This window comes from Anopheles moucheti, chromosome 2 (assembly GCF_943734755.1).
Source record: "Anopheles moucheti chromosome 2, idAnoMoucSN_F20_07, whole genome shotgun sequence".
Classification (NCBI taxonomy): Eukaryota; Metazoa; Arthropoda; class Insecta; order Diptera; family Culicidae; genus Anopheles; species Anopheles moucheti.
The window spans coordinates 45,865,909-45,880,856 of NC_069140.1; the positions used below are offsets into that span (position 1 = coordinate 45,865,909).

Below are 14,948 nucleotides of genomic sequence, written 5' to 3' on the forward strand. Positions count from 1 at the left end.
TTTTGACAGATGTACTTTGACGCATTGCCGACGGGGGGAGCGAGAAAGAAGAATCAACGCACGCGAGGGACAGAGATGCCAGATGCCGTGATAGAGCGAATGTGTATAGCTCGTAGTTGAGAGCTTCACATTCCCGGTGAAAAGAGGTATCATACATTAGCGCAAAAAACACCGGCCAATTTCGCAACTATATACAACAAATATATATTTCGACTCACATTTTAGCTTATACTAATTCCTGAGGAGCATCACATTCATGACAAATATTTGTCCACCCCCTTACCGACAGCATCCTGCACGCTGGCGTACCCGTTGGCTTCCAGCATGCGTTCTAGTTCGCGTTTAATTTTCGGCACTACCGGCGGTCCGTGGAAAATGAAGGACGTGTACAGCTGCACCGCACTGGCCCCAGCTTCAATTTTTTCAAACGCATCCTCACCCGTAAAAATTCCACCCACGCCAATGATCGGTATCTTTCCCTCCGTCAGCTTGTACACCTTGGCGATCATCGCAGTCGAACGGTGCTTTAATGGTGGTCCACTCAAACCACCAAGCTGCCCGGCATTATTACTTCTCAGCGTAGATGGTCGATCAATGGTTGTGTTTGAAACGATCAGTCCATCCACTGCGCAAGATTTGGCCTGAATAACATCCACTATCTCACGCAGATCTTCCTCCGATAGGTCCGGGGCGAGTTTAAGCAATATCGGCCTTTGCTCATGGGCCGGCAGTGTTGCACGTGCCTTAAGCACCTCTGTTAGCAACGTTTGTAGGGTGCTTTTGCTCTGCAAACTGCGCAATCCAGGCGTATTCGGACTGCTCACATTGATCACCAGATAATCGGCCAAACTGCCAAATCGCTTCACACCCTGCACGTAGTCTGTGACCGCATCAAGGGATAGCTTGTTTTTGCCCAAATTTATACCAAGCGTTACCCTTTCCTCTGGATGTTCCTGTTCACGAGATTGCCGCAAACGATCGTATACTACGTCGTGCCCTTCACTGTTGAACCCGTACCGGTTAACGATGGCTTTGTCCTCGTTCAGGCGAAAGATGCGTGGCCTCGCATTGCCCGGCTGTGGTTCGGGAGTTACCGATCCGATCTCAACGAAACCAAAACCGATCAGCTGCAAGCCCTGGACCGCCTCGCCGTGCTTATCGAAACCGGCCGCTATACCGATTGGATTGCTGAACGTCATGCCGAGTAAATTTGTTCGCAGCCGGTCCGTGTCTTGGTGGGCTGGACGGAACAGTTTCCACCTGACACCGAGCACCGCAAGATCGTGTGCCGTTTCCGGTGGTATGAGTCGAACGATCGGCATGAACACGTTGTTGTAAAACTTCTCATCTCCCCGCCACACGCTGTATGCGCTAAATACGCCAGCGCCTAGCCCGGTTACCTTAAGCAAAGAGCGGATTTTGTTCTACAAAACAACACGAAATGGAATCATTAATTTTAGGCTTATCAGTGATCAGTGGAACTCCCAGCAGTATCAGCGAGTCAAGGAATCTTTTCGTTTACCGGTGTTCTAACGCGGCATGCAGACATGGCTGGAGGTTTTAAAAATTTAAACACAAATCAAAACCGAGACTTGTGGAGTCAAAAGTTTCACTTGATAAAAGAAATCTTCCACCGAATATATTACCGAACTGGATGATACGTTTTTTTTTACTTTTGGATTATTATTTGTGGCTGAGAAAGCGAAAGTTTCCGCGGTGTGCGTGCGAGAAAATGTGCGGTTGTTTATGTTTTGGTATAAGAACACGCTGCCAAAGGTGCGATAACACTCTGTTCAGACGAGAGATATTTAACACTACGCGAGAGTTTTTAGTACAAAATAGATCCGGTCCAGAGTAGCTGTCATTCTCCGCCGCGTAGTTTGTCAGAAGAGACAAAGGTTGGAGAAGGAATTTGAATGGATAACCATAGTTGTTATTGAATTATACAGTTATTTATATAGATTCTTGTAAAAAATAATTTTAGAAATTATGTTTCTCCTTGACCTTGGTTGTAGTTCTGTTGGCTGTGCAGTAGCGATGCCCCAGTGATACGGGAGTAGATGCAAAACCTTTAGAAGGATAACATAGGCTCTCAATTCCTCGCCCAACCTCTTAGGAGAATAGTTGATATGGCTAAAATGGAGGATGACGAGGTGTCATCGTCTGTTCTCCATGTCAGTGCGGCCGGCTCTCCCTTCTGTTGTATTCCCACGCGATTTTAAACAACTGGAAAGCGTAGGCCCTTCGACGAGACAGGGGGTTAGGGGAGAGACCTTGCCACAAACCCCTAATAACATTGCACCGGAAGGTCATATAATGAGTTTCAAGGTAGACCAATCCTCTCGTGGCCGATCCTACCACTGGAGGATCCCGTATCCGGTTTGTTCCCGCAGCAACAACAATGATTATAATTTTCTATTCAAATTTCTCGCCCAAAGGATCAGCTGTCAAACTACGCAGCGGAGAATGACAGCTACGCCGATCCAGACCTATCTTGTACTAAAAACTCTCGTATGTTATCATATTCGGCACGTGTGAACACAATGTAAAATTCAAGCTGTAGGTTTATAGCTGTCTAGCCAAAGAATCAATAGTGGACAGAAAACCAGCAAACCATTGGGAAATTTGTTCAAAAGTTGTGATGCATTCAATGATTATAATGCACACGTGTTTGTTGAATATGAGCAAGAAAATTGTTGGAATCAACTGATAATTCGAAACGTCGGCAAACCTTTGTTGTTTGCAACCCATCGCACCAACACTACCGCAGCGAAGTGTCAGTGGCGAGATAGAGCAAAAAAGTCGCAGGAGCAGTGCGTGTGAATCAGCGAAGAAAAACAGAAGCTCCGAAAAACGTGAAAATAACCTGCTTATCATCGCTGATACGCTGCCGCACAGCACGACACGTATTTGCCACTTTGTGGCGCAGTGCATTCCAGAAGCAGTGATTGAAAATCTAACTATTGCTGCCCAGGAAGAGCCTGTCAACTTGCGAACCCAAATCTCTGCGGGCATGGAGTGCATCGTACGCTAGCAAATGTGAATGTTTTGTGTTCTTTGAAGTGTTGTTTAGAAAGTGAATTGATTAGAAGTGTGTCTTTAGTGTGTTAATTCGACGAACGTCTCTCTGTAGTCGATCGTTTGTACTTGTGCATGTACGTTATTCGGTGTGAATCGTCTTCATTTTCCACAATTTTGCACTAGCAACGAAGTGGTGCGTTCTTTGTTTACAAAATTGCCAGCACCCCATCGGGGGGCCAGGTCAACCGCTGCGAATTTGTCATCCAAAAAAGTAAAAAAAAAAGATTCGCCCCTACATCTCTGTGCAGCTGTGTGCACCTGTGTGGATAACATTGAACGAGAGCTCGTTAACCGGAAGCGAAGCGAAGGATTTCCGTTTGAACTGTTGCGTAGTAGAAATATCAAACCCCTTCCTTTTCACACACGCACGGAGGCGGAACTCTGCTACTCTTTTTGGCACGCTGTCCATCTAATACGTGTGCGAGCGCTCTCTGTCGCTCGGGCGTGAGAGCTCAAAAGAGCAGAACGAGCAGTAGGAGCAGCCTCTTGACCAGCCAAGGTCACGAAGCGTCACACTCCGCGGATAGGCAGACAAGGCAGGCCGAACCCTTTGCATGTTTACGTTCACACGACGTGCTGTGTCGGATGGAAGAGAGGAAGCCTTCTGGCTACCAGTAAAGAGTGTGTGCTTCTGTCGCTAAAATAAACCCCCTTGTCGATAAGCGTGTAACGAAGGCTCTACCAAGGCCACAGCAGCCACAAAACACTGGTGAGCGGTTCCTGGCTGTACAATCATCCAGTGGAGAAAGCTGCTACAAGAGCCAACCGGACCTAATTACACTGCCTTTCTTCGCATCGTACATCGTTGATGGTTTGAAAACTGGAGACATCTTACGAACGACAGTGCAACAACCATGATGCAAGCGGAGGACACCGAAAGTCTTTCGTGGATCAGCGATAAGGTAACCGCAAGCAATGGGAACACACATTTTGATAAATGTTTTTCGATATTTCACAGGCGAAACAGTTTCTTCAAATGCGTCTTGGCCTACTTAGAGTGCCTAACTTCTCCACCATGCCACCGTGTGTGTGGGTGTGTGGGCAGCGATCGGTGTGGGTGTGCGTGGATGTAGCCCTTCGTCAGATTTGGGGCAAATGTTTTGTTTACATTTTGTTGATAGCACACGGTTAAAGTGGCTGCCCATATGACATTTCCCGAAGTTTGCGTTCGGTTTTTGCTGTACGGACACGAAATTTAGCGCGTTTGCGCTTGTGTTGGTGTCGAATTTACCGTATCGAGCAATACGAATCTGTTTTTTTTACTCAATTTTGTCAATGTGTAGTGGCAATTGCAACCGCGATCGGAAAAGATCGAGAGTGAAAGAAGAACACACTCATGCACACAGTCCGTGAGGCCGTCGGTAAATGTTGTGCTCAGCTGTGGTGAAGCAGCTTGCAAGATGGACGCTTGTAAGTCGGCCGTGGAGCAGTGAAATATTAGTGCATCATGTTGCATATGGTAAGATAAAGTGTAAGATAATGTTTGGGACCTTTTCTAATATCATTTTTTTTCTGGTTCCTTGCGTTTCAGACGACGATTCCAGGAGCGAACGACGGCGTCATTGGAAGCGTCATCCACACAGTCATGTGCACTGCGAGGGAAGGCTGCTTTCGTACAGCCGTAATAGTGAAAATAGTGAATAGTGTTGTTCGTTCATTTCTTGATATTAGTTGTTCAAAGTGCAGTGAACATAGTTTGAAAGTGATGTAACAAATATTTTTATAATAAAAATAAAGTTAATTATTTCGTGTTGCAAGTGTATCGTACTGTGTTTCCTTCGTCGCCGAAAGAACGAAAGAAATGGAAGGGAAAACTAACACTAACACATGGAAAGAAATATGTCTCGATACCCGAAGAGGACACGAACGCCGGAGGGATACGAACACGCACACATGTTCAAAACCTTCTCAATAACGACGCCTTTCGCGAAGGTATTGAGAAATTATTGAGAAGGTTTTGTATATGTATGGGTGGGATTTTGCCAGGTGGGTGGCGTTAGAACGCGATGCGAAAATTGCGCCTGACCACACACGATAAAGAAACCACCATAACACGAGAAAAACCAACCGCACCAAAAACAGTTTTGTTGCGGCTTGTTGTGGAACAGCGTTGCGTATCGCACGCACGCATTCAAAAGCCGTCCACAATCCCTTCTCTGACCGCGGCACAGCTCTGCCACAGTGAATGTTCAAGGACTTTCGACCAATCGGTGGGGCAGCGGCGGCGATCGTAGTGTGCCGATTAGCCATTACCAGGTGATGGAATTAATATTCTACGCATGACATTGATCCTCAACTTTGGTTCTAAAACACGTCTTGCCTGCGTTATGCAAAAGGCACGACCTGGCCACCACAGCGCTTCCGTTGAACGCAATCAAATGAACAAACAGACGAGCGAATCGATCGCTTAAATAAGTAATCAAATTCATAAATCGTTCAAGATGGGTTTTTCCTGATCATGCAAAAAATCACCATCGTGATGTTGCAATCAACAACAATTGGCGGCCAACAACGACCTACTTAGATGAAAAAGTTTAGAAATATTCGATGAAGCAAAAGGGTGTAAACAAATCGAACTGCCATTATTTTGCTACATGGGCAAATTGACAGCGATAGCAAATTCTATTATGGAAAAACATATTCCAGCACTAGTAAGCTGCTCTGCCGGAAGAGATGATCGTGTTACACTGATTTGGCCGTCGTCGATTAATACATCCGGTCGTGTGAATCGTGCTGCATCGGAATTAAAGGGGGTTAAACGAACGAGCAAAAATTGTTTGGTGTAACAAATTTTTACCACGTTTCGCGTTATCGCGCAATCGAGCCTTACGCGATCTGTGTTCGCTGCGCAATCTGGTGGCCTATCGATCCCACGAAGAGTATCGGGTGGTAATCGTTTCCATTTCTTTGTACATCGCGGGCACGTCAAGTCTGCGCGTAACATCGTACGATGGTAGAGGAGCCTGACTGTAACGGAAAGCACGGTATTGATAAGAATAGCTCGAAACATTTAAATACCACTATAGCAGCGTCGTCGAGATGCAAGTGTTGATGACGCATGAGATTTATGGTGATAGTGTATGATTAGTGCGATGAGCATTTGCGTCGAGTTCATTAGAAGCGGTGGGCTCGTTCAAGATGGTAGGAAAGCGAATAGGAAGTAGCACCAAATAGGGGGTTGCATTAATAGTGTGGCACTAAATTTAGGAATGCTTGAAGTAAAATTTGCAAATAAGTTAATGTTTTTTTTCCTTTGTTCTTCCTTTTAGCCACCAACGACCGATGGAACGCTCGCAACACAGCCACCGGATGTGGTATCCGGTCCGTTTACATCACTTCCACTCGATATGACCGATACCGACGATATAGACGATCGACGATCACCGGCAATGAATGGTCCCATCGGCACTGGCAGCAAGAAGGAACGTAGCTTCCTGCTGATGGACGAACAGGAACGGATATGTGTCCGGTCGGCCGAACAGTTTTGTAAGCGGCTAACCGTATCACCCGATGCGAAGCTAAAGGTCGTCTCCATTTTCGGTAACACGGGCGATGGGAAATCGCACACAATGAATCACGCACTGTTCGGTGGTCGAGATGTCTTTAAAACTTCCTCGGAACAGGCGTCCTGCACGATGGGCATCTGGGCCGCTTATCAACGACAGAAGAACGTGCTCGCGCTCGATACCGAAGGTTTGCTCGGCGAGACGGTGAACGAAAATCGACAGATGCGCATGTTGCTCAAAGTGTTGGCCATATCGGACATTATCATCTATCGCACGCGGGCCGAACGTTTGCGCACGGATATGTACAAATTTCTCGGCACGGCTTCGAAAGCTTTTACGAAGTACTTTTCCGGTGCACTGCAAGCACTCGATTTGCCCGGCCCGCCACAAGCCCTGGGACCGGCGGTAATTATCTTTCACGAAACGCACAATACGGAGGTATTGAAGGAGGATGACGATGGTAAAAAGGAGGAAGATATTCTGCGCGAACGGTTTGCCAAACTGCGGCTGGAGCTGAGTGCGTTCAGCTCACTACGGTACGTTGGCGTCCGGACGTCCAAACCACCGACCAACTATGAGCTGCTGCGCATGGTCTGGGAGAAGGAGATCCGCAATACGGCCGTCCGTTCGCCACGGTTGCCGCGGGTCGTGTTCGAGGCACTGCTGGCACTGAACAATAAGTTCAACGGTGACCTTAGCCCGCTGCCGTTCAATGCCTTCCCGGAGCAGTACTTTACCTGTACGACCTACTGCAAGTCGTGCGATGCCCGCTGTCAGCTGTCGATGGGCCATCTCGAGCTGAAGGAGGATCATCGTTGCGGTACCAGCTGCAAGTATCAGCATCAGCACGAGAACAAGGTGTACCTGTGCAACCGGTGCTACGTGAACGGTCGCCAGGTGGTGGTCAGTATTCAGACACAAAAGTCAACCGATTCGTCATGGATGGGGTTGGCACTGTACGCGTGGAGCGGGTCCGTTATCGAGTGTTCGCATTGCGGGGAAATTTATCGTTCGCGTCAACATTGGTACGGCAACAAATCGCCTGAGCAGAATGCAGTACGGTACGCAATCGGTTCAACGCTTTGACTAAGCGCTTCTGCTATCCACCGAGAGATGGCGCTAGAGTTGCAAACGGGATTTTATAATAGTGTTTTGTTTTTGCTTGTGGGGTTTCAGGACGGAAATTGTTCATGTTTGGAACGATGGCGGTCTACAGCTGCATGGACCAACACATTCTGCCCAGCTCGTTCTGGACGGTGTGGCTTACATTACGGATGCTATGGCAAGCGTTGGCTCACAACCAACGAAACTCGTCAAATCGTGGGTAACGGACAAAATACGACCTGCTTACTGGCGACCGGATAGTGAGATCATTGTAAGTAGCTGTCGCGTGATAGTAAAATAAGGCAGGATCATATATCTAGTTTCTCGTGTTTTTTTTTCTAAAATTAATAGCATTGCAAAGGTTGTATCAGTAACTTTGAGCGGCTCGGTTTAAAGAAGCATCACTGCCGCAGCTGTGGGGAAGGATTTTGCAACCACTGCTCCAAGCATGAGATGCCTGTGCCCAGTCGTGGCTGGAACTATCCGGTCCGAGTATGCAACAGCTGCTGGAACGATGGGCGGAACGGTGGCACATTGGGTGCTGATGGTACACCAGCTGCAAATGGAATCGCATCGAACGGGAACCACCAACAAGAGCAATCGCACCGGAATTCAGGTATGTGCATGTGGTTTAGGTTTTCCCAATTACAGTTTACCAATGCGTCTTTCAAAATTCGCTGCTGCCCTATTTCCGTCTACTTCTCGATCCGCTGTGCTGTGGCGTGATGATGATGATGATGATGTCTTCACCCATCTGTCCATCCCGTCCGCGCACAGATCGTGTAATTGATGAGCAAGACCTTACTGATGATGCTGACCTCCTCGTGACGTCTTCTTCTGCAGGCAATGGTATCGATGAAGCAAACAACGTACTAGTACGGCGGTACGGTGAGGCCGTTATCAACACGATCAGCAACATTGGGGCCGTGCTGGAGTATCCGAAAGGTAAGGACGACCATCGAGTGTAGCTTTTTACAAACAGGCTCAAACTAACAATTCTATTTCCCATCAATAGACTTTATCAAGGAATCCGCCCGTCCTTCGTACTGGGTACCGGATGCCGAGGCACCGAACTGCTTTATCTGCGAGCTTGAGTTTGGCTCACCAGAAGAATTGAACACAATTGCAGCACTTGGTAAGGCAGCGGCACCACTATCATCCGGTGGATCGACACCGTCTGCATCGCCGGCAAAACGTGCCGAGAATGGAAGCGATACCCGTCCGATTGATGGAGTAACGCGGGCTACTCAGAGCACTAAGACTGCTGGTGGTGGCGTTTCAGCAACGCAGCGATCTGGTTCGTCATACCGAACCGTCGATCGGCGAAGGCATCACTGTCGGGCGTGTGGGAATGCGGTATGTGCCGGCTGCTCACAGAACCGTCGTCCCGTGCCGAAACGGGGCTGGCTGAGCGATGTGCGCGTTTGCAACAGTTGCTACACGGCAGAAGATTAAACCCCGAGTTCCTTCCTTCTTCCACAGCTGGTTCGCAATTTCCTGTCCACCTTTTGCACGGTTAGCAAATTATTGAAGGTAGCTGGATTTATTTTTTCGTTTAATGCCTTGCATGTGTGGCACATCGTTCAAATATCCTTTACGAGCATTTCCTTTCAAAAGAAGCGAATACTCATGTTCCGCCCTTCTTCCCAGTTTGCATTTCCATGCGTAATGCACGGAAGTGTGTAGCCAAAAATACAAACGAACGATTGAACCGTACGCACCTATAATTTGGCGCAGCACGGGTTTGACAAGCCGGCTGTGTCGAACCACCAAAAATGTGATGATATTTACTCCCTCTTTTTATGATATCCCTTTTATTAGCGTTTAGAATCGGGACTGCGGATAGGTTTTTATTATTCAAATCAGTTCGGCTGCGAGTCGTGACTTTGGTGTGAAACCAATAAAGACTAGTATTTTGTTTATGAATTATGTAAGTGAAATAGTATACAGCCTAGCTTTAAAACGTTCTTATGATTTTGATTCATTAGATGCGTGTTTTTTTTTCTGTTACACAATTCTTATGAAAATTGTACTGTGTTAGTGCGTTTCAAACGAAGCGTCTCGTTGAATGCACACTTTTGCATGTACTGGATTGTCGCCATGTCGTCTGTAGGGCAAACCTGAAATGGTTTTAAAAATCTACACGCACGGCGAAAGTCGTGCGAGAATCAAATAGAAGCAAGACACCCCAACCATGTATGAGGTCCGTTAAAATGGACATTTCAAACTGGTTATGCTGCCATCAGATCTTTATATACCAGAGGTATCGCAATGTATCGCATCCTCCTCTCAATTGAATTTATCACCAAACTCTGTACCATTCGTGTTCTGAGCACGGGCAATGGAAGGATGGCTACGGCTACGGATAGAAGCTTTCGTGTCGTGTAAATGCAAAAAAAGAAAAACAAGAGTAAGCACACAGTGTAAACATAGTTTATATGCGATGTTTCGTAGTTAAACTAATTATTGAACTATCCAACAGCAGAGCTCCTGTCGCTAGTGGCATCTAACCTATGTATGGACATGTCAAAGCATATACATAAAGATACAAGTATATATATTTCGATAATTCTTCAGAAGAACTCTTCGAATGGCACAGATTTAGTAGAAACTGTTTGTATATGTTTCTCTTTGTTAGTTTGAAAGAAAGTCGGTGTTGGCGTAAGATCGCTATTGCAGTAAAATTCGTTGGAGTTTCATAATAATTAGTGGACAACAAGCGCAAACGATGCAACGAATGGGTAAAATCCAAAAATCTGTATGCAAAGTGTTATGAAGCGATGAGCTTTAATGCAACCAAATAACCTATTCTTCCGTGCAGGACCAGCCGATATGGAAACGTCGATCGCAATTCTCGAAGATAGTTGGATGAAGACATTTGAATTGGACGAATGTGATGTGAGTACCCCGCTAGTGATAATTAAACATTGTTTAAGTGTTTCTCAAGCCACATCAAAACTGTTGCCGTGCATCGCAACACGGTCGCTTTCAATGTTCACATTGATAGAGACGTTGTTAACATTCATGCCAACAGTTATGAGTTGGGTTGAGATACACTGTATTAAATATTTTTCCAATAACCGCAACGGATCTGTGGGGAGCTCTTTAACAGGTTTCTAAAATTTCTTTGGTTTCAATTCTACCTTAAAGTTAATGTTTATTGCATTAACAAAAAAGATCTCAATCTTTATTGTTCTTGATCACGATCGTATGAAATCGATATCTGCATTTCACAGTGGATTAAATGCTGAGCTTCTCCATAGCTCAGTCAGCATTATTCTCCGATGGTAAAATACAAAGTATTCACACGTGTGGCGAAACAAGCTTGCGCGATTTGAATCGATAGATCCACGACTGATACGATCGATCGCCACCATCACAGGTGGGTCTAAAAATAGGGCCAAACATGATTCCTCCTCCCACTCGTGTGCAAGACGACATAAGCAATTAGTGCATTAAAATGAATACAATCTCATGCACGTCACATGTGTCTATTTAAAGCAGTGGCAAACTTTTTGTTTTATTTGTAAACATTGTTGTTCGTAAATTACTTATCCTAGAAGCACTTTATTCAATGACTATCCTTGCTACGCTAACTTCATTTCGGTATGCCAATGGCCAAGGAACACACGATCTTTCTACTATGTACATTTTGCATTTCTTCTATGTTGGTCTGCTGAACGAACGCCTCACTTTAGGTACATCTGCAACCCAACAGGTACTTCGAAATTGTTTGCCTCCAGCAGATCGGACAGCTTGCGGGCAAATTCGGTCGTAACCTTTAGCTCGTCCCCTTCGTCCAGCAATCGCTGGAACAGCTGTACGGCCGCCTCACAGTTGTTCTGCCGCACGTACTGCCCTAACGCAAGCAGCAGAAAGTCGGACTCACGCACATTGGCCAGCCCTTTGCTGCATTTGGCTAACCGTAGCACGGGTTCAAGCTTGCCACTGCCAACGAGGAACTCACACTGCGTCAAAATGTACTCGTGGTTGATGCGTACCTCCGGGTTGATAAGCATACGACGTAGCTGGGCCTCGGTACCGGCCACCGCCAGTGCTACTATCAGTGTGTTGTTCGTGTTAACCGGTCCGTGGATTTGTGACACGATTTGGATCGTTTCACTCAGCAGCGTTTTTGCCTCGGCTGGTGCGATGTCCGCATTATCCTGCCCGTTTGTAAGCTCCACCAGTAGGGTAATGATTTCCAGCTGCAAAGGTGTACGACGTTTCTCCTTCGCGATGCGTTGAAACTCTGCTATTGCGGTACGTTTGTCACCGGCGAGCAGATATTCTCGTAGCACCGGACCTAGCAATGTGTTATCGTAATTACAGTACCCAAGTTCGACGAGAAAATCAAGCAACTGTTGGGTGGTGTTGTTGGGTGCAGAAGCCTTCCGACCGGATGTCACCGCCCATTGGGCTGTGCTGGTGAGCAAATTCCACACATTTTTACTGGTCGATCCATCGTCCGTGCCACGAAGTTTCCCACCGGCTGTGGCGCGTTCGCGTAGGATCTTTCGAGCACCGTCGAGCTGTCCGCGTTCTACCAGCAGCGCAGCGTAATCGATGATCTTATGCTCATCCACGATAAAGCCGGGAAATTGTTTTCGCAACTGTTCCAGCGTACGACCGGCCTGTTGCGGATCGCCTACCTTCGTGTACAGTTCGATGATCGACGCGAGCATGCCGGAGCTTTGGTCCACTTTGGCTTGATCGCACTTTTGCTTTAGCTCGAGCGCTCGCTTGTATCGTCCTTCGCGTACGCTAAGCTGCAGCAGCCTCCTTAACACGCCGCGAGTGTTTAGCTTTTTCTGCTCCAGCTCTACCAAATGGCATTCCAGCTCGTCGTAGGTCATGTCCCGCGGATGTACTCCGATCGTTTCGAACAGTTCCTTCGAAAGGATCGTTAACTGATCGTCGGTTACCTTCTTCAGCAACGTATCGATGGCTTCTCCCGTACCGGTAGCATCTTTCTGTGCTCGCCCGAAATGATTCTTCAGCACACCGGCGGCCATTCGTGAGATCTTGATCTCGAATCGGTCGTATTCGTTGAGCAACGCGCGCAAACTGTTTGCATCGTGCTTGCTTTTCTTGTTGCTAATTAGCTCCAGAAGCAACTGGCCGCCCAGATCGTGCCGTTCGTCTGCCGATCGGTCCTTGATGGCGCAGATAACCTCGCACATTTTTCGCTGATGGGCACTTGAACGGTTAACGTTCGCCTGGAGTAGCAATGGCCACAGTAACGCTTCCGTGTCGAGCTTGGTCGTATAACGACGGGCGATAGCGAGCACATCATCGAAGCGGTTCTGATAGAGCAGGTGGGAAATATACGGTGTCATCAGGGCACCCATCCGTACACCACAATCTTCTAGAATTTTCAATGCCGTCCGGGAATCCTTTAGGGTAAGCGTAAGCTTCGGCAGTACGTACTGTGTGAGAGTTTCTTGATCGGGTTCCACCTTAAGTTTCTTCATCGTTTGCAGTACCGACAGTACACCGACCTCTCCCTCCGCTTTCGAGCGCTGTAGAAACAGTGGCCAAAAGTAGTGTGGACGAAGATCCTCGAGTGGTGCGAGGGCCGCTAGCAGCCGAGAAAAATAAGGATGAGCAGCTTTAGCGGCACACTCACAAGCGACATGATACGCACGCGGATTCCGTTCGGTTTTAATCAGCATGGCAAGGAATATTTTGAACCTCTCGAGCGGGACATCATTACGGAGCATCTCCACCATGAGGAAGGATGCGTAACTGTCGGTATTTTCGTTGGCACGAAACTGTGGCGCTGGAAGTTCCTCGAGCAGTGCCATCATGCCGTCGAAATGACCGGAACGAATCAACCCGCTAAGCACGTTCCGGAGAACCGGATGAATACGACCGTCCGTAGTTATTTGTTCCGGAAGCAGTTTAAAAAGGGCGCGTACCAACTCTGGCTGAATTTTCCCAGCCAATGCAAGGCACAGCAGTTCAAGGATGTGTTTTTCCTCCAGTTGGGCCCCTTTTTCGCGTACCATTTTATTCACCCGCTCGGTCATACCGTCCTCCAGGAAGGCAATCATTAGCTCGCCGTACGTTTGCCCATTAGCGGACACATTGCTAGCGCTCATCGTTTCCAGCACCATCTGGACACCGTCCAGATCTCCGGCACGTCCATAGCCACGGATCATTAGGTTAATCACTTCGACCGTAAGTGGAATATTGCGCTCCTTCATCATCTCGCCGACGAGTTTCATCTCAGCGATATCTCCCTTCTCAGCCAGCACACCCATCAGCCCCCGGTACAGCTCAGCATCCTTCTCAATGCCTTCGCCTATCCCAGCGAGAAACGCCGGTACATCCGTGATGGAACGTTCATTTTCTCGGTACACCTGTAGCAATACCTTCCAGTGTTTCTGTTGCGGTTCACCCAAATAGAACCAAAACTGTTCGAATATCTTCATACGGGTTTCAAGCGTTTCGGCACACAGTAGCGATCCACAGCACTGTAGCAAAAAGTCATAAGCATCCGCGGGAATTTCAAATGGTTTCGCGAGAAGTTGATTCAGCTTCTCCAGCTGTACACGCCGGTAGACGGTCGCATCGGACCGCAGCACTTCCACCAGACGAGCACTGTCCGGTTGTACCGTCTTCTTCCCGGCGGAAGCTTCCTGAGTTTGCGTTGCGAACGGTTCTTGCTGCTTGGCGGAAGGGACCGTCTGGCAGTGGCGTACCGATTGTGAAAGCAGCCTAGTAAACGGTATGGACGGTTGCTGCAGAACGACCGTATAGCACGAACCGGAAACACACTGTACCGCAGCACGACGACACAACCGCTGCTGTCTGATGAGCGCCACTCGGAGATGATTCATTTCTGCGGAAGAAAAAGCCCTCTAACAACGCCGTACCGTTTGCAACGAAACGAGTCTAGTGATTACATGAGCGAAAACGTCGTTCGGGGGTTTGTTTTGAAAAAAGTGCCCACACGTTCCGCGTTTGACAGCAAGAAACGTCAGTGTCAGCTGCCGGGCGACGGATTTTAGTTGCAGGTGTGTGCGTGAGATGTTGCGTCCCGGTCCTTTCTCGCAGAGCACGTGGTGATGTAAACAAACCGATTGTTTTGTGAAAAAAGGGCATGTGTGCTTTTTGGTTAATTTGTGAGCAAACAGTTTGTAGAATAGCTTTTTGTTTGCTGAACCTTTGCGATGGTGGTAAGAGAAAGCAAGTATGTATAGGAAGTGTTTTTAACAATGACAAATGTAATATTCATTAAACAGTTCGTTC

At 47.5% G+C, this 14,948-nt stretch overlaps 3 protein-coding genes across 4 annotated transcripts; 1 reads left to right on the plus strand and 2 right to left on the minus strand.

The window, feature by feature from the left end:
• Window positions 1-189: 189 nt before the first annotated feature.
• On the minus strand, window positions 190-1,701 carry LOC128297544 (dihydroorotate dehydrogenase (quinone), mitochondrial). The gene is made up of 2 exons (XM_053033214.1): window positions 1,523-1,701; window positions 190-1,424 (listed from the first exon to the last, which is right to left on the minus strand). The coding sequence occupies exons 1-2, from the start codon at window positions 1,547-1,549 to the stop codon at window positions 255-257; spliced, it is 1,197 nt and encodes a 398-aa protein (XP_052889174.1). The 5' UTR covers window positions 1,550-1,701; the 3' UTR covers window positions 190-254.
• A 1,126-nt stretch (window positions 1,702-2,827) lies between these two features.
• LOC128297862 (zinc finger FYVE domain-containing protein 1-like) lies at window positions 2,828-10,296 on the plus strand. 2 transcript variants are annotated; one of them, XM_053033573.1, is made up of 6 exons: window positions 2,828-3,983; window positions 6,351-7,648; window positions 7,764-7,962; window positions 8,043-8,307; window positions 8,469-8,636; window positions 8,707-10,296. In XM_053033573.1, the coding sequence occupies exons 1-6, from the start codon at window positions 3,936-3,938 to the stop codon at window positions 9,144-9,146; spliced, it is 2,418 nt and encodes an 805-aa protein (XP_052889533.1). In that variant the 5' UTR covers window positions 2,828-3,935; the 3' UTR covers window positions 9,147-10,296. The 2 variants fall into 2 exon arrangements, with proteins under 2 accessions (XP_052889533.1, XP_052889534.1); XM_053033574.1 differs by having other exon boundaries at window positions 8,535-8,636.
• Window positions 10,297-11,199: 903 nt separating this feature from the next.
• Window positions 11,200-14,607, minus strand: LOC128310762 (leucine-rich PPR motif-containing protein, mitochondrial). Its single transcript, XM_053047478.1, has one exon. It carries the CDS (start codon window positions 14,534-14,536, stop codon window positions 11,381-11,383), a length of 3,156 nt encoding a protein of 1,051 aa, XP_052903438.1. The 5' UTR covers window positions 14,537-14,607; the 3' UTR covers window positions 11,200-11,380.
• Window positions 14,608-14,948: the final 341 nt, after the last annotated feature.

What these genes read in the sequence shown, in the direction of transcription:
- LOC128297544 (XM_053033214.1), bottom strand. Translation starts at nt 1,549, where the DNA reads ATGTCTGCATGCCGCGTTAGAACACCG. An exon ending in CATGCCGCGTTAGAACACCG is followed by an intron (nt 1,425 to 1,522) that starts GTAAACGAAAAG and finishes GTTGTTTTGTAG; the next exon opens with AACAAAATCCGCTCTTTGCT.
- LOC128297862 (XM_053033573.1), top strand. Translation starts at nt 3,936, where the DNA reads ATGATGCAAGCGGAGGACACCGAAAGTCTTTCGTGGATCAGCGATAAG. An exon ending in TTTCGTGGATCAGCGATAAG is followed by an intron (nt 3,984 to 6,350) that starts GTAACCGCAAGC and finishes TCTTCCTTTTAG; the next exon opens with CCACCAACGACCGATGGAAC. An exon ending in GACCGGATAGTGAGATCATT is followed by an intron (nt 7,963 to 8,042) that starts GTAAGTAGCTGT and finishes TAAAATTAATAG; the next exon opens with CATTGCAAAGGTTGTATCAG.
- LOC128310762 (XM_053047478.1), bottom strand. Translation starts at nt 14,536, where the DNA reads ATGAATCATCTCCGAGTGGCGCTCATCAGACAGCAGCGGTTGTGTCGT.